This window comes from Chrysemys picta, chromosome 2 (assembly GCF_011386835.1).
Source record: "Chrysemys picta bellii isolate R12L10 chromosome 2, ASM1138683v2, whole genome shotgun sequence".
In the NCBI taxonomy this organism is placed as follows: Eukaryota; Metazoa; Chordata; order Testudines; family Emydidae; genus Chrysemys; species Chrysemys picta.
The window spans coordinates 255,003,998-255,028,725 of NC_088792.1; the positions used below are offsets into that span (position 1 = coordinate 255,003,998).

General features: G+C 41.9%; 2 protein-coding genes across 5 annotated transcripts in view; one reads left to right on the forward strand and one right to left on the reverse strand.

The window, feature by feature from the left end:
• Positions 1-488: 488 nt before the first annotated feature.
• Positions 489-16,273, reverse strand: SLC25A32 (solute carrier family 25 member 32). Of its 3 annotated transcripts, XM_065585974.1 has the most exons (8): positions 16,094-16,193; positions 14,912-14,966; positions 11,594-11,744; positions 7,223-7,308; positions 5,803-5,963; positions 2,274-2,387; positions 1,322-1,467; positions 489-650 (listed from the first exon to the last, which is right to left on the reverse strand). In XM_065585974.1, coding segments are annotated over exons 2-8 (795 nt in total). In that variant the 5' UTR covers positions 14,913-14,966; positions 16,094-16,193; the 3' UTR covers positions 489-514. The 3 variants fall into 3 exon arrangements, with proteins under 3 accessions (XP_065442046.1, XP_005306075.1, XP_065442045.1); XM_005306018.4 differs by lacking the exon at positions 14,912-14,966 and having other exon boundaries at positions 16,094-16,273; XM_065585973.1 differs by lacking the exons at positions 2,274-2,387; positions 14,912-14,966 and having other exon boundaries at positions 16,094-16,273.
• A 169-nt stretch (positions 16,274-16,442) lies between these two features.
• The window catches only part of DCAF13 (DDB1 and CUL4 associated factor 13), a 44,369-nt gene continuing 36,083 nt past the window's right edge, over positions 16,443-24,728 (forward strand). Inside the window, exons 1-2 of one of the 2 annotated variants that reach the window (XM_005306020.5) lie at positions 16,443-16,641; positions 21,756-21,955. In XM_005306020.5, coding sequence (XP_005306077.1) covers positions 16,572-16,641; positions 21,756-21,955 — 270 coding nt within the window. In that variant the 5' untranslated portion in view covers positions 16,443-16,571. Of the gene's footprint in view, positions 16,948-21,755; positions 21,956-24,728 lie in introns of both variants that reach the window. The other variant, XM_042845149.2, reaches the window with a different exon arrangement.

Here is a 24,728-nt window from a genome sequence, read left to right on the forward strand (position 1 = left end):
CCTGACAAATTACACATGGATGGGATTTAGAAAACTCCAGACCACCATGAGGACAAACGTGTACACAGTTCTGTAGGGAGACCGCCATAGAGAGGCCCTGTGTTTGATAGATCTGGAACCTATCACAACTTTTGATGTCCTCACAACCCCACTCAATTAACCCTGGACATCATCAGGTTCTTGCTCTTGTATAGGAAAAGATGATTTAGAGAGATCAGTTAATCGAAGGACAAAGCTGTTGCAAGTCTGCCTTTATTCAGTCACTGTGCTGTTTTAAGGTTGGGATGGGAACAGCTGTTTCAGGCAGAGGCTGCTGATTCACAGAAAAGAGGGGTCAGGAGAGCTCCAATAGAAGAGAAGGCAGTTTAGGTTTTCTGATCCCCAAATTCTTGCATTGATTACAGGAGAAGTTCACAATCTCAAGCTAGACAGTTGTACAATATTTTTCTCGGATTACAAATTTCAAAAAATAAAGGACAGTAAACTCCTTTGGATGCAAACTCCTAGCTTTAATTTAATGATTCTCTTTTCTAAAATTAAGCAAAAAATTAGATACATTTTCATACACTACAAAGGTGATACAGCAGGCAGGAGTCACTCTGATCACATTGGGGATGATTCCTTTGTAAAATCCATGAACTCCTTCTTTCCTTTGGGGGGGAAAAAAGGGCATTTTTAAGCACATTTGAATGAAAAAAAATCACTGAGACAAACAAACGTGGAAGCCCACAATGTCTCTCCCCACCCCCAATATACAGTGTTACACCTCTCCCGTGTCTTCAAATTCTAGCACCTGTGCAACCGCACTGACTACAAAGAGTTTGTACAGATTTAAGTAAGTTCAGGTCTACACTACAGATCTATAGCAGTATAATTACGTCACCCAGGGGTTTGAAAGTGCCACACCCCTGAGCAATGTAGTTATATTGATCTAACCCTCTGTGTAGAAACCGCTATGTCAATGGGAGACCTTCTCCCATCGACATAGGTACCGCCTCTCGGGGAGGTGGATTAACTACACTGAGAGGAGAAGCTCTCTCAATAGCGTGTTAGCGTCTTCACTCAAGTGCAGCTGTGCCAATGTAGTGCTGTACGTGAAGATAAGCTCTAAGTAAATAACTGTTGAGCAGGTGATGCACAAGGAGGAACAGAATCCAATTTACACTTGGCCCTGCAGAACTAACACAGCCAACAGAAAAAAACAGTAATAAAAATGTGTCACTGAAGTTAACAGCCACAACACTGACTACACACCAGGAGCAGATCTGTTGATTAAGGTGATGTCATTTTCAGAATTGCATTTTTACTTCTCTATGCCTACCTCCACGTCCTGCGAATAACATCAACCATTCCAGAGTACCTATTGTGTTGATCCTGAAGACGAGCTCGCACTACTTGATATGGGTATGTTGCTGACACAGCAAATATTTTGGATAGTGCTGCCATGGTAATGTATTCTAAAGCAGTCTAAAATTATAAGAAAGTTACCAATGTTAGTTTAAGTCAAATTACAAATAACTAAATAAAATGCTGGGAACTATCAAACTGCTTTTTAAAGCACGAACAGAGCAATACTCTAGATTTTTTTCCTATAAGAAGGGAATACAAGTTTCAGTAAGTGCTGATGTTTATTACACATTAATACTCGCATTAGAGGTACTTATTTTGGTGTAAAAACTGATTATACTGATGTTCTCATTTATACCACAAGTTCAATAGCATACTGAAGTAATATCCTAAAAAGTATATTATAAATTATTTTTTTGGTACAGTTACTTTTTTATTTGTTTATATTTGTAGAACTACAAACATTCTCCCAAAATATCAGAGGGGTAGCTGTGTTAGTCTGGATCTGTAAAAAGCGAGAAAGAGTTCTGTGGCATCTTATAGACTAACAGACATATTGGAGCATAAGTTTTCGTGGGTGAATACCCACTTCATCAGACGCAACAAAAGTTAATTTAAAAACAAAACAAACAAGATTTCCCAAGTTCTCAAATGAAAAGTGAATTTCCCCAACATGTAAAAACAGTGCTAATTGGCTGGTGATGAGGTAATTTGTACTAAAAGTTGAAAGTGAAAAAACTGAGTATTTTCCTTATTTTTCCTCTGTGATCTGTCAAAAGTGAATATAACATTAACAGCTAATAAAATTGGTAGTTTGTGGCAATTGCACAACAGTACAGTCTCATCTGATCTGTGTTCTAGACAGATCTGGTTTCCAAATACTCACATACTATAAAAGATAAATGTTTCCATTTAAGGCAAATTACCAATTTTGTATCCAATAGTCTGTTTCTATGTTTATTGTATCTCAATTTCAGATCTTCATATGCCATGAACTGAAGTGCTCCATGTGAAGTTCCAAACAGACCAGGCACAAATCCCTAAAACATTTTTATTAAAAAAAAAAAAAAAAGTTAATCTGTAATCCTTGAACGCTAGACACCCTGCTTGCATCTTCTTATTCCAACATACGCTCTGCGCTGCCCTCCCAATACACACAACTCAGACATTTATACTGTTGTAAAACCTAAAGGCTACAACCAGGTTCAGCCCTGTTGTGCTACACACTGTACAAACACATCTATCTAAACGTCAGCCCCTGCCACAAAGAGTTTACAGCAGTAAACACCCCAACACCCCCGCCCTCCTTGCCATAAGGGGGTGAAACTTATCTGGGCCAGCCAGGGCCAAAGATTGTTTCCCAGAAGTGTTGCTGCCCTGTTGTCAGGCAATCCTCTCTTAAGCAGAGAGGAGGCTGGAGGGAGGGAACTAAACCAGCAGCCCCAGATGTCCTGACAGAGAGGACCTTTGATTGGTTCTCTACCCTAGGGGTCTGGGAGAGAGAAAATGGTTCTGTATCCCTCTGGGGTGACAGTTTAGATAGAAAAGGTGGGTGAGGCAATATCTTTTATTGCACCAACCTGTGTTGGGGGGGGGGGGGGGGGGAGGGGAGAAACAAGCTTTCCAGCTATACAGAGTTCTTCTAAATAAAATAAAATTAAATTAAAAATATTACCTCACCCACCTTGTGTCTCTAACATCCTGGGACCAGCACGGCTAAAATCACTGCAAATAGCTGAGAAAGATACAAGGAGGAGGTAGCCCCTCCTTTGAGGTGACAGAGGAAAGGGTCGAGAGAGATGGTGGCAAAAAGAGCACCAGAGAGGAAGGGCGCATCCAGCTCCCCTCACAGATTGACTTTTACTCAATTTTCCCAATCCTCAGTTGGGAAAATCCATCAAACTGGGTTCCCACAGGGCCTGCTATGCCACTGTGAGGGCAGTGACTGCCTGACAGACAGTTCAGCTGGCTGCCACAGCCAACAACCTGATCACTAACAGTTACCTCACCCAGGAGGAAAAGCAGAAAGCTCATATCTAAGATTGTTACCCTAGGAGAGAAGGATTCAGATCATCCTTTGGAGCTGAAAAGCTATTTCCGAGATTCAAATTGCTGTGTGGATCATTGGACCCCTCAGACAAGACACCAGGCCACAGTGCCTGCAATGTCTACAAGTGCACCACTGACAGGTACCTGGACGTGGGACTGACACTTTAGAGCAGTGGTTCTCAAACTTTTGTACTGGTGATCCCTTTCACATAGCAAGCCTCTGAGTGCGACCCCCGCCCTTATAAATTAAAAACACTTCTTAATATATTTAACACCATTATAAATGCTGGAGGCAAAGTGAGGTTTGGGGTGGAGGCTGACAGCTCGCGACCCTCCATGTAATAACCTCGTGTCCCCTTGCGGGGTCCGGACCCCCAGTTTGAGAACCCCTGTGTTAGAGGGCTGACATAACTAGAGTCAGGGAGACTCTCTCTGATCTCTTCACCAAAGGAACAACCTAGTGGATGGACTAGAGAAACAGGAAGGTGAATGGAACAGAACTCTAGAGTCAAGTATCTGAAGGAAAAGGCCTGAGGTAATACAGTAAGGGTGCAGGCTTGAGTACTGGGCACTTGTGTTTATTTTGGGACAGCAAGCTGGGTTGAATGAAGCCTCCTTTACCCTGTATCAACAGAATGACGACGGATTGGGCCTGGGGAGGATCAAGAAAAAAAAACTGCTTAGTTCAGGGAAGGCAAGTTATTGAGGAACCCTATATCAACAGAGCAAATGAATGACCAACCCCAAGCAGGTCTGAAAATTGTGGCTGCAAGGTCATCCGCACAAGAGGCTAAAGAGAAAGCTGTTTCAGGGAGTGCAAAAGAAACTGTTCAGTTCAGGGAGGGCAACCCTGCGTCAGTGGGCTGTGAAAGAGATGCATTTTGCTTTTTGGGATAACTAGAGTCCAGACAGGAGAACTCTTTACTGTGGTTTGGCTGGAGGGCTAGATTCCAAGTCACTCATCCACCATTCCCAAAGCTTCAAACATGGCACACAGAGGGGGAAGCAGCAGGGAAAGTCATTCTGTGCTTTTTTTAAAGAAATTAAAGCCTGAAGTACTCTATACTAGAATATAACAGGCTGAGACAGCCCTAATCTCAAGCAAAAGTTGCTTGATGTGGATAGTTATGTGGGTAACCTTCTTTAGATAACAGCTATTATAGGCTCTTTCAAAGGAAGAGCTTCGCTTGGATCCCTACTCTTGCAGGTAAGGTTAGCACTAGAGAGAAGCATCGAGGGCCAAAACACATACCAAACACATGAAAAATCTGAAAAGCACCCCAATGGAACAGAATTTAAGAAGTCCTAACAGATGCAAGAAATTAGAAATGATCTACATGGAACAGAACAAACATTTATCCAGGCACACCAAAGAATCCCAGAAACTTCAGGTTAAGGAGTAAGAGAAATATTTTGTTTCAGAGTTTTCAGAACTTGGCATTCATTGGTACCTGCTATAACAATCTCAGAGTACTGGGATCAGGTTTCCCTCAGCAAATAAGGGAGATGAACATTCAATAACCTATCCATAATTGCTAAGAGACAGCAAGCCTGTTCCTCCACATTAGTTGGATCAGAAGAACCAGAGTTCTTCAGGTCTCCAAGGTATTGATGACTGTCCTAATGTCCTGGCCTGAAGGAAGGGAGGCAGAATGAAGTTCAAATCAAGCTGTTATTTTGTTTCCCTAAATAAATTCTCATATGGAAAGAATAAAAGAGCCACATTTGCAGTTGTAGCTAGTTGTTGTAGCCAAATTTAAAATCCTACAAAATGTGTGGATCCAGAGCTGAAGATGACACATTACAGGCCTAAATGCCTGGAAATGGGATGTGGGAGGTGACTGCAGTATTGTCCATAGTAATGGAGGGAAGATTAATAACTCTGTTTCAGTCATACTGCATTTAAGACGATGGTTGGACATCATGAGATGTCAGAAAGACAAGCAGAGAGATGGGACTGGATGAAGGAACAGTTTGATCAATATCAGCATCAATTTGCCTTAGAAATTATGCCCTGTTGCTGCCACCTCTCTCCTCTAACAACTAGAAGAGAATACTACAGAGGACAAATTCATGATTATTAAACAAAAGCAGTTCTTGATTCAACTTTTCTATTTTAGCCATAGTATTCCTCTCATCAGAGTTTATGCCCACAATGCTTTTGTCCATGTACCTCATAGTCTCCCCTCTTCCAGTTTCACTACTGCTTATCCTTCTGCAACCTTTACTTACCATTATAAGCCTTTTTTGCTGCAATCCTCTAGTGTGGTAGAAATAGGCTTATGAGACGATGAAAGGTAGCTTTTATAGTAACATGTAACAACTTTCCAATTCCACAAGAGCCACAGTGCTATTACACCCACGATAAATTCCAGAATTCTTATCCATTATGTCAAATTATATTACCTTGTATAAGCCACGTATACCCTCCAGCTTGTATATCTTTATAAGAGCATCAAACATTCCTTTGTACTGGCGCTTTGATGAATCAATGCCAGCATCATACTGTAACACAAGCCGCGTCTTCGTTACCCATATTGGGTTTGTGATACAGAGGGTCATGACTCCTAAGAACAGATGGAAGTTAGGGTAATATTATGAATGCCACGCTGAAAGTTTGTACCATTTTGTTCAATTCAGTACAACAAACAAACACACACCCATCCTACAAGAATACTAAACAAGAAAAATGTAGGCATTCCATTCTTTTCCTCTTAACTTTGAGACCGAATCCTACTGCAATAGTTCTGCTGAACAGAGGGTGGGAGGGGAAACTGGTATAATTTGGGGAGTCTGTGCAGAAGTGCATGCTGCAGACCACAGGACTCCCTGTGTATCCTTATCCACTGGCCCCAATGTAATCTCCTCCTTTACTCCACCATGGTCCAAATGGTGGAATCTGGACATAAGAAGCTAGTTTTATTTTATATGTGCTTTAATAATCTCAATTTAGCCTTATGGTATACAAAATTTTGAAATTAAACAAGAGTAAACAGAAATAAAGTGTCCATGTAATGAACAACCTAACTCTGTCAGAATGATTAACCTGATGTAGCTTTACAGATTACTTTAAGTCATAGGACTGTGAAGTAATGACAAACTGATACAATTTAATGTGTAGTATTGCAACAAGAAATCCTCCAAAATTCCAAGATTACCATCTATATCAGAGAAATGTATACAAGAACATTAGAAATTATTTAGATTAAAAATTGCAGAGATTAGATATTTGTATTTTGTAGGTAAGATATTTTGAGCATTGGATTGGACCTGTAGTGTCAATCAGATCTGGAATTCAGATCCATTTAATATTTCTGGAATTCAGATCCATTTAATTCTTTAAGTATTAAATGGATCTGAATTCCAGATCTGATTGACACTACAGGTCCAATCCAATTCTCATTAAAGCCAATCAAGTTATTGCACTGACTTCAATGGGTGCCTGATTGAGTCCTATATCTGCTTTTGTGTGTCTTGTAAGTACTCAAAATTAACATTAATACATTATATTACAAGGATGTGTTTAATAAATTTTGGCCTTTTATTGCACAGCTGCATATAGGTTATGCACTAGAATTTGTATAAAATATTAAGAAAAGAGGGTAATGCAGCCATAAAACATTTTAGTGGCTGCTATTTGTGAATAAAAATGTAACACACAGCTGTCCAACCAAACAATATTAATTATTACTTTGTAAGTGAACGCAGCTGGACTGAAACACTTGCACTTGCCATCTGGAAGAAAAAGAAACATTGACAGACAAAGGCAAAAACAGCATATGGACAGGCTGAAGGTAAACATTAATCTCGTTAGCATTTTCCTCACCGGCCTCAGCAGCTGACACTAGGTGCTCCGTTGCACCGAGACTTTCTAGCTTTCTTTCCTCCTTATAGGCTTTGATGGCATTATAGCTGGAAGAGGTAAAACATATTTAGATAGAAGAAATACAGATCATTAAGGAAAAGGTTTTTAAAGATTAGATATTACTTTATGCACCATTGCCCTTAGAGAGCACACAGAGTCAGAGATTAACCTGTTTCAGTCAGATGCAATACAAGTTGCTGAATTGCAGCTTTAGGCTATTTAAATATCTTTTACAACAGAACCCTTTAAAGTGCCAGACTATTCCTAGATGACAACAATGGGACTGCACCCTGTAACTTTTATCTGAACTGAAAAATTAGTGTGTGTGAGATGTTTGTAAGACAAAAGACTGCCTCTTCATAAAACCTAGGCAGTAGATATTTATTTTCTAGCACTACATTATATCAGTCTTTATCTACTGGATTCACCTCATGCACTCTGGTCTGCATTCTGGATTTTGAATGAACTTTCACTGGGAGGTGAACAAGTGGAAGTCAAAAGAGAATAAGCTCTAGATAATCAGTAGAATAGTTTTGCACAAATAACTGTCCTCTACTTTGTTTGAATCAACAGGAAATCAGTTTGCCATTTTATAGTTAATGAACAAATTTAAGACACTTTACATTGAAGAAAAGGCCCCAAAAAGCAAAAAACCATCAGCTCACAAAAAATTCTGAGAAGCTGACTTGCACACACTGATTTCTTTATGCATGTCTTAAATGCTTTCCGCTTCAGCAGACTAAATAATTTAAAGTGCCTATTTAATTCCTAATATCTGTCCAAGTTTAGGTTCTTATTTTCTATTTAGCATAAATTATTTCAGGTTCTAGAAAAAAGATTCATGATACTTGACAATAAGAACTGCCATTCTGGGTCAGACCATGGTCCATCTTTCCTAGTATCCTGTCCCCAGTGGTGGCCTGTACCAGAGCTTCAGGGGGAAAAGTACAGAATAGGGCAATTACAGAGTGCTCCACTCCATCCTCAAAAAGAACAGGAGTACTTGTGGCACCTTAGAGACTAACAAATTTATTTGAGCATAAGCTTTTGTGGGCTACAGCCCACTTCTTCGGATGCATAGAATGGAACATATATTGAGGAGATAAATATATACACATACAGAGAGCATGAAAAGGTGGGAGTTGTCTTACCAATTCTGAGAGGCCAATTAAGTCAGAGGAAAAAAAACTTTTGAAGTAATAATCAAGATAGCCCAGTACAGACAGTTTGATAAGAAGTGTGAGAATACTTACATGGGGAGATAGGCTCAATGTTTGTAATGGCTCAGCCATTCCCAGTCTCTGTTCAAGCCTAAGTTGATTGTATCTAGTTTGCATATCAATTCAAGCTCAGCAGATTCCTGATGTCAGATACATTGGCCAAACCGGACAGTCTCTACGCAAAAGAATTAATGGACACAAATCTGACATCAGGAATCATAACATTCAAAAACCAGCAGGAGAACACTTTAACCTGTCTAGTCATTCAATGACAGACCTGCGGGTGGCAATTTTGCAACAGAAAAGCTTCAAAAACAGACTCCAACGAGAAACTGCTGAGCTTGAATTGATATGCAAACTAGATACAATCAACTTAGGCTTGAACAGAGACTGGGAATGGCTGAGCCATTACAAACATTGAGCCTATCTCCCCATGTAAGTATTCTCACACTTCTTATCAAACTGTCTGTACTGAGCTATCTTGATTATTACTTCAAAAAATTTTTTTCCTCTTACTTAATTGGCCTCTCAGAGTTGGTAAGACAACTCCCACCTTTTCATGCTCTCTGTATGTGTATATATAATATTGTGGAGATATATATATCTCCTCAATATATGTTCCATTCTATGCATCCGAAGAAGTGGGCTGTAGCCCACGAAAGCTTATACTCAAATAAATTTGTTAGTCTCTAAAGTGCCACAAGTACTCCTGTTCTTTTTGCGGATACAGACTAACACGGCTGCTACTCTGAAACCACTCCATCCTGTTCTCCACTCTCGGTTTCTGATGGTCACAGGTTAAGGGTTACCCCGAGCATGGCGTTTCATCCCTGACCATCTTGGTTAACAGTCACTGATGGACCAATTCTCCATGAACCAATCCAGTTCTTTTTTGAACCCAGTTATACTTTTGGCTATCACAACATCCCATGGCAATAAATTCCACAGATTAATTGCACATTGTGTGAAAAGTACTTCCTCATTTGTATTAAACCTGTTGTTTATCAATTTCATAGGTGACCCCTGGTTTTTGGATAGTGTGAAAGGGTTTCATTTTTCTATTCACTTTCTCCACACCATTCATGATTTTATAGACCACTTTCATATCCCTCCTTAGAAGTCTCCTTTCCAAGCTGGACAGCCCCGATCTGTTTGGTCTTTCCTCATATGGAAGCCATTCCATACCCCTGATTATCTTTGTTGTTCTTCTCTGAACCTTTTCCAGTTCCACTATATCCTTTTTGAGAGGAGGCAAACAGAACTGGACACAGTCTCCCAGGTGTGGGCACATCACGGATTTATAAAATGGTATTATATCTTCTGCCTTATTTTCTATCCCCTTCCTAATAGTTCCTAACATACGGAGAGACTTTTAGATTGCTACTGCGCATGGAGTGGAAGTTTTCAGAGAACTATCCATGGTTACTCCAAGATCTTACTTAATTTGCCATTTTGTTACCCAGTTTTGTACTGAGTACAGAGATTCCTCTGTAACTCCTCAAAGTCTGCTTTAGACTGAACTATCTTGAATAATTTTGTATCATCAGCAAACTTTGCCGCTTCACAGTTCACTCCTGTAGCGGGGTGGTCACCCGGCTCCCGTCTTAAAGGGCACGATACAGTAACAGTTTTCAAATAATGTTAAGCGCAATTATAAAGAGAACAGTGATCAATTGTTCTCCATATTCACTGACGGTAGGACAAGTAGTAATCAGCTTAAGCTATAGCAAGGGAGAGTTAGGTTAGATGTTAGGAATTAAGAAAAACTTCCTAACTATAAGGAAATTAAATATTAGAATAGGTTACTACGGGAATTTATGGAATCCCTGTCATGGAAAGATTTTAAGAACAGGTTAGACAAACAACTATTAGGCATAGTCTAGATATACTTGCTCCTGCCTCAGTGTGGAGGGATGGACTACATGATCTTGAGGACCCTTCTAGACCTACACTGCTATGTTTTCTATGTTTGCTGACAAAATTTTAAAGAAAATCGAACCAATGATCTGGTCAAAGTCACTGGCTAAGCACCTGGAACCAGAGTTTGTTGAAGTGATAAACCAGCTATTGACAGCAGTACCCTCTTCTTCAGGTGCAGAGACAATATTTTTCATTTTAGTCTATTCAAATAGTTCAATGACTAGTTCAGTCAAAGTTAAGAATCTGATTGGAAGTTGGAAAAACAAAAAACAAAAAACCCCAGGAAAACTTGTTTCCCCTCTTCCAATCCATGAATAAAAATGGGGTGTGAGGATAAGATCTACTAGTTCTAAAATCTTGAAGGACATGGTGACCAGAAATAATCGTGTCAATTCACTAATTACAGACAGTATTTCCTTAATAAAGCAATAAGTTTTAAAACATGTTTTGATCATATTTTTCTTGTGTATCCAGTACATTTAAGGTAGTTTTATTTAACTAATAAAAACTATTTTAAAATGCTGTTTTTGTGTACTATTACTTGAATTTCAATTTCCATTCAAATACTTAGAAAAGATGCATATAAAAATGAATAATCTAATAAAGAAAATGTATAATTCACAATTTTCTAATAAAAATCTAAGAAACCCAAGACTCTGAATGTGTTTTACAGTAAATAATTGCTTAAGTAAGTGTACAGACATAGTGCATTCTCCTGGTTAGCAAAAACTACCCCATTTCATGTCAAGGTTTATCTAGTTGTAAATCAACATTTTTGAATGGTTATACCAACCAATGAGAATGAACCTTTCTTTAGGAAAATAACTAAAGTACAAACGCAAGACAACATTAAAAATGATTACATTAAATCCGAGTCTCCTGCTTGTAAAATAAATCATGAATACAGTTGGTTAAAGGATGATTAAAACTGATTTAAATCAATCCACCCTGGTTCCAATCCAGTACTCTATTTACTAGGCCATGCTACCCTCCTAGGTATGCACTATATTTTACAAAAGTTACAGGTCCCTGTCCTAAACTGCTTACAGTCTAAATAAGACTTAAAATAGCAAGTGATGACAAAGGGAAACATTTATATTTATGCACCCTCACCATCTCCCCAAAATCAAAGTGCAACCTACATTCAAGGATCACTTTGCATAGAATATTAATATTCTACAGATCCACTTACAAGAAAAAGTAGAGTCCCCAGGAGGCACCTGCACCCCAAATGTTTGGAGTTACCCCTTTGTACAGGCCACGTAGTCCTTCATGCTTCCAAACAGTGGTCAAACAGTGTAGAATACCATTGTATTTTGGTCTCAATTCCAACCCGTCACTCACTATTTAAAAAAAGAGATTACATTGAAAAAAAAAAAAATCATTCCATAAAGAGTGAAAGCGAGCTGTATAAAAACTACAATGCAAATAACTTTTTCTCTAGGCTGAACAGGGAAATGTGCAGTATTAAAGAAAGTTGTAGTGAACCTGCTGGCATAGCTATTTACACTAGAACGTCAGAGTTACAAAAAGTTTATGAATGGAGGTTTTGTTCGTAACTCTGAAATGTTCATAACTGTGAACAAAACATTATGGTGGTTCTTTCAAAGGTTTACAACTGAACATTGACTTAATACAGCTTTGCAACTTAGGCTTGGTCTACACTAAATCCCCAAATCGAACTAAGGTACGCAACTTCAGCTACGTGAATAACGTAGCTGAAGTCGACGTACCTTAGTTCGAACTTACCGCCGTCCAGACCCGGCAGGCAGGCTCCCCCGTCGACTCCGCGTACTCCTCGCGGCGAGCAGGATTACCGGAGTCGACGGGGAGCACTTCTGAGTTCGATTTATCGCGTCCAGACTAGACGCGATAAATCGAACCCAGAAGTTCGATTGCCTGCCGCCGAACCAGCGCGGTAAGTATAGACAAGCCCTTAGTATACAGAAGAAAAATGCTGCTTTTAACTATCTGAATTTAAATGAAACAAGCACAGAAACAGTTTCCTTATCTTGTCAAATCTTTTTTTAAACTTCCCCTTTATATTTTTAGCATGTAATAAACTATTGCACTGTATTTACTTTCTCTCTCTCCCTCCCCCCGCCCGCTGCTGCCTGATTGCATACCTCTGGTTCCAAATGAGGTGTGTGGTTGACTGATCAGTTCGTAACTCTGGTGTTTGTAACTCTGAGGTTCTACTGTAGCTGTATTCCAAAGGTGAATGTGAGTTAGGGTTATGGGAACTTTACAATGGATTGATGCAGTTGTCCTGCAGACCTCCTATGGTCAACAGGATGGAAGCGCCTCTCACTTAGAAGGTAACTCTGCTGCAGCGTACCTTAGATGAGTAGCATCCTTGACTTAAAGCATTGTCAGTTTTACAGAGGATGGCGTTTGTCTTCTTTTCTTAATGGCCCTAAGAGATTTATGCTACATCTAACCTATAATCTGAGATTTTTGTGGTCCTCTACGAATACTATTTTTTCCCCCCCAGAAGATTTTGGTCCCTTGGAATTTTTATTATGACTTTAGCAAGAAATCCCCCATTTAAAATGTATCATCCATGTTTGAAGTATGATTTTCAACAGGTCATGATCCGGTGAATTCAAAATCAGTTTTTACCAGAACAATCAAAGGCTATTTCTATGCTAAATTCTAATTTTTTCTCTGCCACTCCTCACTAGCTGGGCTGCATTGCATTTTTTTTTAATTGGAAAAGTGTATCCTTGGCCCTTTTCTATTCATCAGCTGAACTGTTTTTGACCAAACTTTCAAAGACATTCACCTTAAGAAAAGATGGAAGTATGGAGAGTTTTAGCCTGATAGATTTCAGATGGAACAGAAATGTTTGTGTAGCCTTGACTATAGCCACTATAGCAGTTGCTACTGCTCTTACTATAATGTGACTATAAAATTGATGGCTACAGTATTTGCGACACCAGTAATTTACCCCGAAAGTAGGAACCAGAGGTGGGGTTTAGAATGACCTAAACTTCAAACTAAAGCAAACTTTCCCAAGACTGTGTCACAACTAGAAAATCATCTCAAAGTTTTGCAACCAGAGTGGCTTCCTGGCCTGCTTATGCAGAGGAATTATGTCCCCATCAGAAATGGTAGTTTGGTAACTAAAACACAGACAGCATTTTCTGTTTCCATCCTCTGACTCGCCTCATGTACATAATATGTTCTGACAAAGACCAAGTTTGAAAAAAGAAATGGCTCAGCAGGACCTCAAAACAACAGGGAAGTCATAGCCTGGAACATACATTAGGATGGTCAGTGAAGTTGTTGTTTACCCATATAACCTTAATCTCAGGTTATCAATTTAATTACACTTTAATGTCTTCTTAACCACCCTAATTAAACCTAGTTAGATCTTTGGGGTGTAGGACCTCCTACCTAAACCTGTTTTTAAACTTTCACTTTAATTAATAGTTTAGGTTTTTTTAATCACTATCCTAATTTCTCAGTCCCTAATTCCACTTCCTGGTTGAAGGCAGAGGCTGGAGACTCTTCTGGGTTCAACCCTGGCTCAGGGAGAAGGAAGGGATAGCTCAGTGGTATGAGCCAGGGTTGTAAATTCAATCCTTGAGGGGGCCATTGAGGGGGAGGGAAAATCTGTCAGGGACAGTACTTGGTCCTGCTAGTGAAGGCAGAGGACTGGACTCAATGATCTTTCAAGGTCCCTTCCAGTTGTATGAGATAGGTATATCTCCATATATATTTTTTTATTAGGTAAATGAAAACTTAGTTCCATTCCATCTACACTGTTTCAGTGAGAATCCATCTTAGTGGGGTGGACACATATATAGCATCAGAGTTCCAACCAATAATTCAGGGGGACAGCTCAAAATCCACTGGTTGACTAGTGATGTTGTGGGTCTTAAACCCACCATCTGTGGCCACAAGCAGCAGGAATCACATGGAGCACTGGAGTTTTTAATCATTGGATGAGGCCTTGGTGCAGAAAAAAACCTGAGACATCAGCATGCTCCCTCCACCTATTATTTCTGGGAATCAGAAAAGAGCATGTGACGGGCCCATTCCGGTGAGGGAAGGAGTCCAAGTCTCAGTGGTTTGGGATACAGACTTTTGTCCAGTCACACCATAAAGCTCTTGAGAAACAGACAGCATCCAAAGCTTGAGAAATCACAAATACAATCTAAAATGGAACGATCAAAGCCCAAGAACAAAGATGGAATGCAAAACTTACAGGGGTCTGTGGCAGTTAGGAGTAACAGCTGGGCTGAGGTATAGAGAAGTTTAGCTAACTATCACTGCCAAACTAAGGCAAAAATGTGATATTAGATGTCAGGGAAAGTAAGACTTAGAACGGTGGAAGGAGACAAGATTTAGAGGAAGGGACACTGTCCTGTTAAAAAAATATCTTGTGTTACCAGCCCTTTAAGGCTACTGAAACTAGTTTATTTTTCACCACCTATGCTATCTAGTTCTAATGTATCAATGAGATATTCATAATAAAAAGAAATCTAGTCAATTTTGCTTCTACTTAGTCAGTTGCATTTTCCAGTGTCCATATGCTAGGCACAATGCTCCTTCTGTAACTGTAAGAAAAAGTGTTTAAATCCACACCAAAAAAGTACAATTCCACTTGAATCTTTAAATGTTACAGAAAACATTTTGTAAAACTCTTCAAAAATTCACATTTAATTTTGGAGGGTAAATTACCCACAAATCCATTTAAAATAAATGTAAAGAAATGAGTCAGTTATTTAACCTATATATAAACTGATGTGATAAAATAGAGGCTTCAAAAGAACAACTCATCAGTGACATCAACAGTAGCTCATCTGGAAGAGGATGACACACCCTTCTCTGCAGAAAATCTGCAATTCCAACTTCATTCTTTGCTGACCAGCACCACAGCCTATAACAATGGGGCTAAATTAAATACTCTTTTGCCTCGACTATTTAATTGATTGGATCTAAAGACACTAAAACTGCCCAGTTATGTATCACGGGAAAGTCAATGTAACGCATATGGAATTTAATATTGGATATCAAATCCAAACAAGATAACCGAATACTTGTTATAATGGTGTATTAAGGTTAAGTGTATTTTGATGGGTGCTTAGATCCAGTCAGTGTAACAAGATAGCAGTGATTCTTAAACTTTTGTACCGGTGAACCATTTCACATAGCAAGCCTCTGACTGCAACCCCTTTTACAAATTAAAAACACTTTTTAATATATTTAACACCATTATAAATACTAGAAGCAAAGCAAGGTTTGGGGTGGGGGCTGACAGCTCGCGACCCTCCATGTAATAACGCAGTGACCCCCAGAAAATCCCTGAGTTAAAGTTTAGTGTCATTTAGTATTGTGCTGAATCGTGCTTATAGTAGACTCTCAATCCCAGGCTTTGCTGTCATTGCAGCCCTCTCCCCCGTCCCCTCAATCTTGTCTTGAGATGTGGCTGGTTTTCGACACCCGCAGGCGCCGATGAAGGAGAGCGGGCACGCACTATGCCCCTTCGCAGCTAGCTAAAACACTCCAGCAGTATGGCCAATCTATGCTCTGAAGCAAAGATGGGAAGAAACAGATCGGAAGCCAGGCTGCGCTCAAATTGTGCCTCAGTTTCCCCAGTGGGAGTGGCTCCCGCAGGCGTGGGGGCCGCCCAGGGAGGGTGCCCCCTCTACAGGGAACGGAGGGAGCAGGGGGCCCACCTCACCTGCGAAGCGGATCTTCACCAGGTCCAGCGGATGCAGCACCAGGGTAGAGACAACACCGCCGCTCAGACCCGCCACGAGGTTCTCGTACCGCACGTGTCTGAACAGGGGCCGCAAGGGCGGGGCCGGCGGGGACTCCACCGCGCACACCGGCCCCCGCGCGCCAGGAGCCGCACTCATCCGCACTCGGCCACCGCGCCGGCAGCCCCGCGACAGAAACACAGGGCGTGGGCGGGCGAGCCCGCGGCGCCGGCCAAGCTCCCTCGCTGGTGGGTGGAGCCGGGCCACACACGTGGGCAGGGGCGAGACACGAAGACCTTTGCCCCAGGTCCTACGTAGGGATTGGGGAGGGTGTCACGTGAGCCCCACGTTAACTCTTCCGGTCGTTGGTATGGCTAATGACCGCTGACTTGAGCCGGAAGTGTGCCGGGCTGGTTCCGGTCTGTGCAGCCGTGAGGAGCGGAGCGCGGCGGCGGCAGCATGAGGGTGAAGGTGCTGAGCCGGAACCCGGATGATTACATCCGCGAGACCAAGCAGGATCTCCAGCGCGGTGAGCGCGCGGGCAGGCGGTTGGTTGGTTGGTTGGTTGGTTGGGGGTGAATCTTCGGTCCGCGCGATGGACCGGTGCTTGAGCTGATCCTGGCGCAATGGCTGCTTGTACCGGTCGGGTGCTGAGCCCCGTTCCCCGGGGCCCGCCTTGTGCTGGGCCACCCGCCAGAGAAGGGGGAGCCTGGGTCTGGCAGGCTGGGCTAGGAGAGGGTCTGACCTGCGAGCCCCTTGGACTGGGCCGCGTGTGTGTACAGCGCCTAGCATAGCAGCGTCCGGGTCCCGGACATGGCGCCGTCCCAGGCTACAAGTAAGTAACGATAACACTAGGGGGGTGCAGCGCCAAACCGACCTCCCTTCCCCCCCTCCTATGCCACGACCCCCCTGCTGGTTTCGGCAGCAGCCCGGTCTCTATTCAGTGCCGGTCTGGACTGTGCTTTGGCATCGGGGGTCATGTTCTAGTGCAGGGGTCGGCAACCTTTCAGAAGTGGTGTGCTGAGTCTTTATTTATTCACTCTGATTTAAGGTTTTGCTTACCAGTAATACATTTTAACGTTTTTAGAAGGTCTCTGTCTATAATATATAACTAAACTATTGTTGAATGTAAAGTAAATAAGGTTTTAAAAATGTTTAAGAAGCCTCATTTAAAATTAAATTAAAATGCAGAGCCCCCCGGACTGGTGGCCAGGACCTGGGCAGTGTGAGTGCCACTGCAAATCAGCTCGCGTGCCGCCTTTGGCACGCATGCAGTAGGTTGCCTACCCCTGGTCTAGTGTAAGTGATGGTGCCATGTTCATTGTGCACTTCCAAGTGCCTCAATGCCTGAGGATGTTTGTGCTCTTCTGTGGTTCTCCTTGTTGTCCTGTGTGAGCATTTCACACACTAATGAATTTACCATCTCAACACCTGAGTGAGACAGGGAGATATTATTATGCAGGCTTTACAGATTAGTAAATGACACTCAGGCTTTGGCTACACTAGCTCTGTACAGCGCTGCAACTTGCTGTGCTCAGGGGTGTGAAAAAACACCCCCCTAAGTACAGCGCTGTAAAGCGCTAGTGTAATCAGTGCCTGCAGCACTGCACACTCGCTCGCAGCGCTGCAAGCTAGTCCCCTCAGAGAGGTGGAGTACATACCGCGCTGTGAGAGCTCTCTTGCAGTGCTGGCGGCGCGACTACACTCGCGCTTCACAGCGCTGATGCGGCAGCACTGTGAAGTCCCGAATGTAGCCAAGCCCCCAGGGAGATTAAAGCCAACACCTACAGAAGTGTCTGCTGATTTTGGATATCTCAGTAACTTGATGCCTGAGGCACCTATGGTCTGATATACTGAAATGCTTAGCACCTGCGGTTCCTATTGACTTCAGTCAGAGTTGAGAATGAACATCAGATTCTTGATGTTTCAGATTGGATACTTAGAAATTGAGGAACATAAAATTAGTGTTCTCCTCTGCAAAGTCTGGTTTAAGTAATTTCCTTACCGTGGCATAGAAAGTCTGTGTCAAAGCCTGGATTAGAAACTAGTTCTACTGGGTCCTGCCCAAGTGCTTTCACCAGAACACACTACATTCCCTTTCTGCAGTCTGTGCCACTATCCATCTTTCAACTTACTCCCAACAAGAACTCATTCACCACTGAAACTGTGCTCTGAATGAGTCAGGGGTCTTATGGAAAAAATAGTTGTGATCATGGTATCAGAATGCTAGTGAATAAGGTATCAGAATTAAGAATATGTATGGTAGCTTAACTTTGACATTTCTGAACAGCTGAATGCTTCACTTTGCAGCCTCAATATTCTTTTAGTGTAGGGATATATTTTTCTATGAAATTTCCCAGGCTGAGTTTCCATCTTGTGCATTTATTTTTTTAGACAGGTGTATTATGGTCTGCATTACACAATAAGAAAAGGACTGTCTCTTTCTATATAAGGACATGCCCCAATAATGTATTGGGAATGCAGGGTTCTGTTTCGGACTCTGGATATGGATCATGATCTCGATGAGGTATTCAATAGGTGGACCACAGGCCGAATCTGGACCGCCAGATGTTTTGAATGGACCCTGAAATCTTTTAATTTACTTATTATTATTTATTATTATTTTTCTCTGGAATCTGGACCTTGACTATACCTTGACCAAGAAATTTGGACCTTGACAAAAAATAATTGGTTACCCTGAGGTTGGAGGAAGGGTCTGGGAGTTATAACTCCAGCCTGCTACTTATTTTTCAGTGATGTTTTGCCCTTATGTAGCGCTTGTTCATCTGTGGATCCAATGGCATCTAGTAAAGATGGGTGTGTCAGAATATTACCATATTACAGACAGTCTTGTCCTGGTCAGATTTGACACATTCTTTTTGAGAGATGCTGTGAACATGGTCTAATGTAGGGGTTCTAAACCTTTTTATTTCTGAGGCCCTGCCAACATGCTATAAAAACTCCATGGCCCACCTGTGCCCCCACAACTGGTTTTCTGCATGTAATACTCCTGGGGGAATTCTTCACCACTGTGCATGCGCAGAATTTGTCCCCCACTGGTTTTTTTGCTTCCCTGCAGAAAAATGACTTTCTGATGAGGAAGCAAAGGCAAGCTACAAGAGCGGTCATGCAACCCTCCCCAGCAGTATTATTTCAGGTGCCCAGGGCAGCTGACAGAGAGGTAAATCACTGTGGGGCAGCGGGCAGGACTGGGGAAGAACCAGCTGGTGGCTCCTACCCAGCACCAGGCTCAGTTGCTAGTCCCGGCTGGGCTGAGGAGGATCGGACTTCCTTTTCCCCTGCATGGCGCACGGGGCTGTGTCAGACCTACCCCCAATTTCTCCCCCGGCTGTAGGGAGCTCTGCAAATTCCCCCCCCTCCCCCACGCTTCCTGCACCCATCGCTCCTCAGCTGCAGGGGGAGGGATCACTGTACAAGGAGCTGATCCTCTATCCGCCCAACCCCCATGCATCCAGACCCTCCTGCCAAGCCTAACCCCCCCCCACACACACACCCAGAGCCCCCCTGATGAGCCCCACTTCCACTGCACCTGGACCACCCTGACAAGCCACCTGTACCTGGATCCACACCATACCGAGCCCTGACCAGCTGCACCTGGACCCCCTGCAGAGTCCCATTATTGTTGCACCCAGAAGCCCCCAACAAACCCCTGTGCATTCAGATCCCCCTCCCCCGACCTGGCTCCCCCACTGAGTTGCCCACACACAGATTGCCCCCACACAGAACCCTCTCAACCCATACCTAGATTTCCCCCCACACTAAGCCCTTTCACACTTGGATCCTGCCTTGCTGAGCCTGCCTGCCCGCACCTGGCACAGAGGGGCAGGAACCTGAGGTGTTTCTGGGGCAGGTCCGGTTCTTATACTGTGTCGGGGTTAGGTGTAGCCTCACTGCTGAGTCAGTGTCCCAGGGGAAGCTGCACAGTGATCTCCCACCTCTGTGCAGCCAGTGGCCTGTGCTCCCTAATTCCATGCTGGAGCCTCTGCATTTATTTGACAAAATTTGCAGAATTTTGCAGAATTTTAAAATATGGTGTGCAGAATTTTTATTTTTTTGGCACAGAATGCCCTCAGGAGTAATATAAAAGCCAGGGCTCACATTAAGGGGTAGCAAGGAGGGCAGTTGCCCAGAACCCCACACCACAGGATGCCATGTGAAGCTAAGTTGCTCAGGCTTCTGCTTCAGCCCCGGGTGGCGGGGCTCAGGGCTCCAGGGCTTTTTGCCCTGGGTCCCAGTGAGTCTAACACTGGTCCTGCTTGGCAGCCCCCGGAAACCTGCTCGTGGACCCCCCCAAGGGTCCCTGGATCCCTGGTTGAAAACCGCTGGTCTAGTGGATGAGATTTGGGTCTTCCACTTTATATTCTATTTGTATGTTTTCCCCAGCTTTGTCAGATATGAATGTATGCAAACTCTTTGCCCTCAGTTATCTCATTTGTATAATAGGGTAAAGGAGAAACGGTAGGTCTCATAATGTAGGGATATGGTACCTTGCTTAGTAATAAGTGTTACGAAATGCAGGGAAATATTGCTCTTCATTGGAAGAGGTGGGGGTAGAACTCATGATCTCCTATCTCCACTAGACCAGAGGCTATTTTGGTTGTGCTGAAGAAGAGGTCTCATAGGCTATGTCTACACTACCGCGGTAAGTCGACTAATGCTACTCACCTCCAGCTATGTGAATAACGTAGCTGGAGTTGACATATGTTAAGTCAAGTTACCCTGGGGTCTACACTGCGGGGGGTCGATGGGAGAAACCCTCCCATCGACTTACCTTACTCTTCTTTTTGGGGGTAGAGTACAGGGGTCAACTGGAAAGCGATCTCCTGTTGATCTGGCAGGTCTTCACTAGACCCACTAAATTGACCGCCCATGGATCAATCTCAAAGTGTCGATCCCGGCTGTAGTGTAGCCATAGCCATAGATATTTAGAACCACAACTAGCCTTTAGAGGGCTAGAGTTATGGTTATGTGTGTGTGTGGATATATCTACACATTATATGTGTGTATATTAACAACACATAACATTTAGTTCTTGCTGCAGATAGCATGAAAATTATTAATCCCTTATTCTTGTGGTTTTCAGTCCTTTCCTTCCCTTCCCACCCACAACAGCGTGGAAGAAACAAAATAATTACAAAATATCCTTGTCCATTGACATTCTCAATACTGGCTTTGTTTTTGGTTCTTTGAGCAGGTAATGTCTCTTGACAGGCAAGAGCCTTTTAACTTTCAGTTCCTAGCCTGCTCACATGACTAGCATAAATCCAATGTTTAGTTAAATTATGGGCATTTTAATTTCAGCTCTTTTTGAAATATAAGACAAATGTTGATAGCTAGAAGTCTAATCTAAAAGTAAAATTTTTTAAAAAGTACTTGACACTGTCCTTTTAATGTCTTAATTTAAAAAAAGCTAGAAGGACTAACTCTAAACTTAAACATTTCGGTAGCAGGTGATCCCACAGATCACTTTGCAGTTATCAACGTGACAGAAATTCCAGTGTTGCAGGAAAATGTATTGTTTCCAGAATGGTAGGGAAACCCAAAGGAGAATTTATCTTAATTCAACCTAACTTGCACCACAGAGGATGTCATGGGTTCTTACGATTATCCATCTTATTCCAGTTCCAAGAAACTATGATCCTGCATTGCATCCGTTTGAGGTTCCACGAGAGTATATGCGAGCCCTGAATGCAACAAAATTAGAACGCGTGTTTGCAAAACCTTTTCTTGCTTCGCTGGATGGTCACAGGGATGGAGTTAATTGTATGGCTAAGCATCCACAGAGTTTATCTACAGTACTTTCTGGGGCCTGTGATGGAGAGGTAAGTGAATTTGCAAAAAAAAAAAAAAAAGAATAAAAACTTTTTGTATTTTGTACATAAGAATGGCCATACTGTGTCAGACCAGTGGTCCATCTAGCCCAGTATCCTGTCTTCCAACCATGGCCTGTGCCAGATGCTTCAGAAGAATGTACAGAACAGGGCATTAAAGAATGATCCATCCCCTGTTGTTTAGTCCCAGCTTCGGTCAGTCAGAAGTTTAGGGATACCCAGAGCATGGGGTTTCCTCCCTGACCATTCTGGCTAATACCCATTGATGGACCTGGCATGAACTTATCTAATTCTTTTTTGAACCTAGTTATATCTTTGGCCCTCACAACATCCTCTGGCAACAAGTCCCACATGTTGACTGTGTGTTGTATGAAGAAGTACTTTTGTTTGTTTTAAACCTGTTTAATTGAGTGACCCCTGGTTCTTGTGTTATCTGAAAGAGTGAATAACACTTCCTTACTCACTCCACACCAGATGTGATTTTGTAGACTTCTACCATATCCTGCCTAAGTCGTCTCTTTTCTAAACTGAACAGTCCCAGTCTTTTTAATCTCTCCTCATTTGGAAGCTGTTCCATACCCCTAATCGTTTTTGTGCCCCTTTCTCTACATTTTCTATTTCTAATATATCTCTTTTGAGATGGGGCAACCACAACTGCACATCATGTTCCAGGTGTGGGCATACCATGAATTTATATAATGGCATTATGATATTTACTGTCTTATCTGTCCCTTTCCTACTGGTTCCTCACATTCTGTTAGCTTTTTTCACCGTCTCTGCACATTGAGTGGATGTTTAGAGAACAGTCAACAATGACTGCAAGATCTCTTTTTGAGCGGTAACTGCTAATTTAGACCCCATCATTTTGTATGAATAGCTGGAATTATATTTTCCAATGTGTATTACTTTGCATTTATCAACATTGAATTTCATCTGCCGTTTTGTTGCCCAGTCACCCAGTTTTGTGAGATCCTTTTATAGCTCTTCGCAGTCTACTTGGGACTTAACTATCTTGTGTAGTTTTGTATCATCTGCAAATTTTGCCACCTCACAGTTTACCCCTTTTTCCAGATCATTTATGAATATATTGAACAATACTGGTCCCAGTCCAGATCCTTGGGGGACCCTGCTTTTTACCTCTCTCCACTGTGAAAACTGACCATTTATTCCCACCCTTTGTGCCCAATCTTTTAAACAATTATTGATCCATGAGAGGATCTTCCCGCATATCTCATGACTGCTTTCTTTGCTTCAGAGCCTTTGGTGAGGGACCTTGTCAAAATCTTTTTGAAAGTCCAAGTACACTGTATCGATTGGATCATCCTTGTCCACATGTTAGTTGACCTCCTTGGAAAATTCTAATTGATTGAGACATGATTTCCCTTTACAAAAGCTGTGGACTCTTCCCCAACATATTGTTTATCTGTGAGTCTGATTATTCTGTTCTTTACTATAGATTCAGTCACTTTGCGTGGTAATGAAGTTAGGTTTCCTGTCCTGTAATTCCCAGGGTCGCCTCTGGAGCCTTGTTTAAAAAATTGACATTACATTCGCTATCCTCCTGTCAACTGGTACAGAGGCTGATTTAAGTGATAAGTTTCAGAGTAGCAGCCGTGTTAGTCTGTATCCGCAAAAAGAAGAACAGGAGTACTTGTGGCACTTTAGAGACTAACAATAATAAATAATAAATGCTCTAATAAATTTGTTAGTCTCTAAGGTGCCACAAGTACTCCTGTTCTTCTTTTTAAGTGATAAGGTTATATGCCACAGTTAGCTCTGCAATTTCATATTGAGTTCCTTCAGAACTCTTGGGTGAATTCAAAAAGGCCTCTATTTTCAAATCTGTGAAATTGTACCACACCTGAGCCATTCTTTTTAGGGGAGTCCTCTGCAGTGAAGAACAATATAAATAATTCACTTTGCTTCTCCATAATGCCCTTGTCTTCCTTGAGTGCTCCTTTAGCACCTTGTTTGTCCAGCTGCCCCCACTGATTGCACGGCAGACTTCCTGCTGCTGATCTACTTAACATTTTTTTTGCTGTTAGCGTTTGTGTCATTTGCTAGTTGCTCTTCAAATTCTTTTTTGGCCTGCCTAATTATACTTTTACACTTGACTTGCCAGAGTTTCTTTCAATTTTTCCTGGTAGAATTTGACTTCTGTATTTTTGTCCTTTGCCTTTGTTCACAGCTGTCATTTTTAAGCTTCTGCATAGAGCAGGCAATCTATCCATTACTGTTAGTGTAGCACAAATCTTAAATATGACTGTCTACTCTTATTTGCTACCTTTAACAATACAAAAATATTGTGATAATTAGAAACAATTATAGAATAAACACCTCATTTTCTCCCCCACTTTGTGCACAGTGTTGTAATTGTTTCCTTTGACGGTCATTCATTTCCCACTATTTGTGGGTTTTAGAATTTTAGAAAAAAAGGAGGGAAATGAATTGGAACCATGGGAATAAATGTATAGGAAACATTTTGGAACTCAACATTGTAGAATGGAAGAGGTCTTGGGCATTAACACAAAATAAAATATATAAAACCTAAGTAAATTTTTATTATTCATTTCAGTTGGATTCTGAAAAAGCCTGAAACAGAAATATTTATTAGAGATAAACAGATATTGGAGATGTAATCAGAAAATGCTGACTTAATATGTTCACTATGAAATTGTATAAGTGCAAAAGTATTGTTTCCCAATAAGCCTTGAAAGAACATTGAAATGAAATGAAATTTTTGCATTGGATCCAAAGATTATTC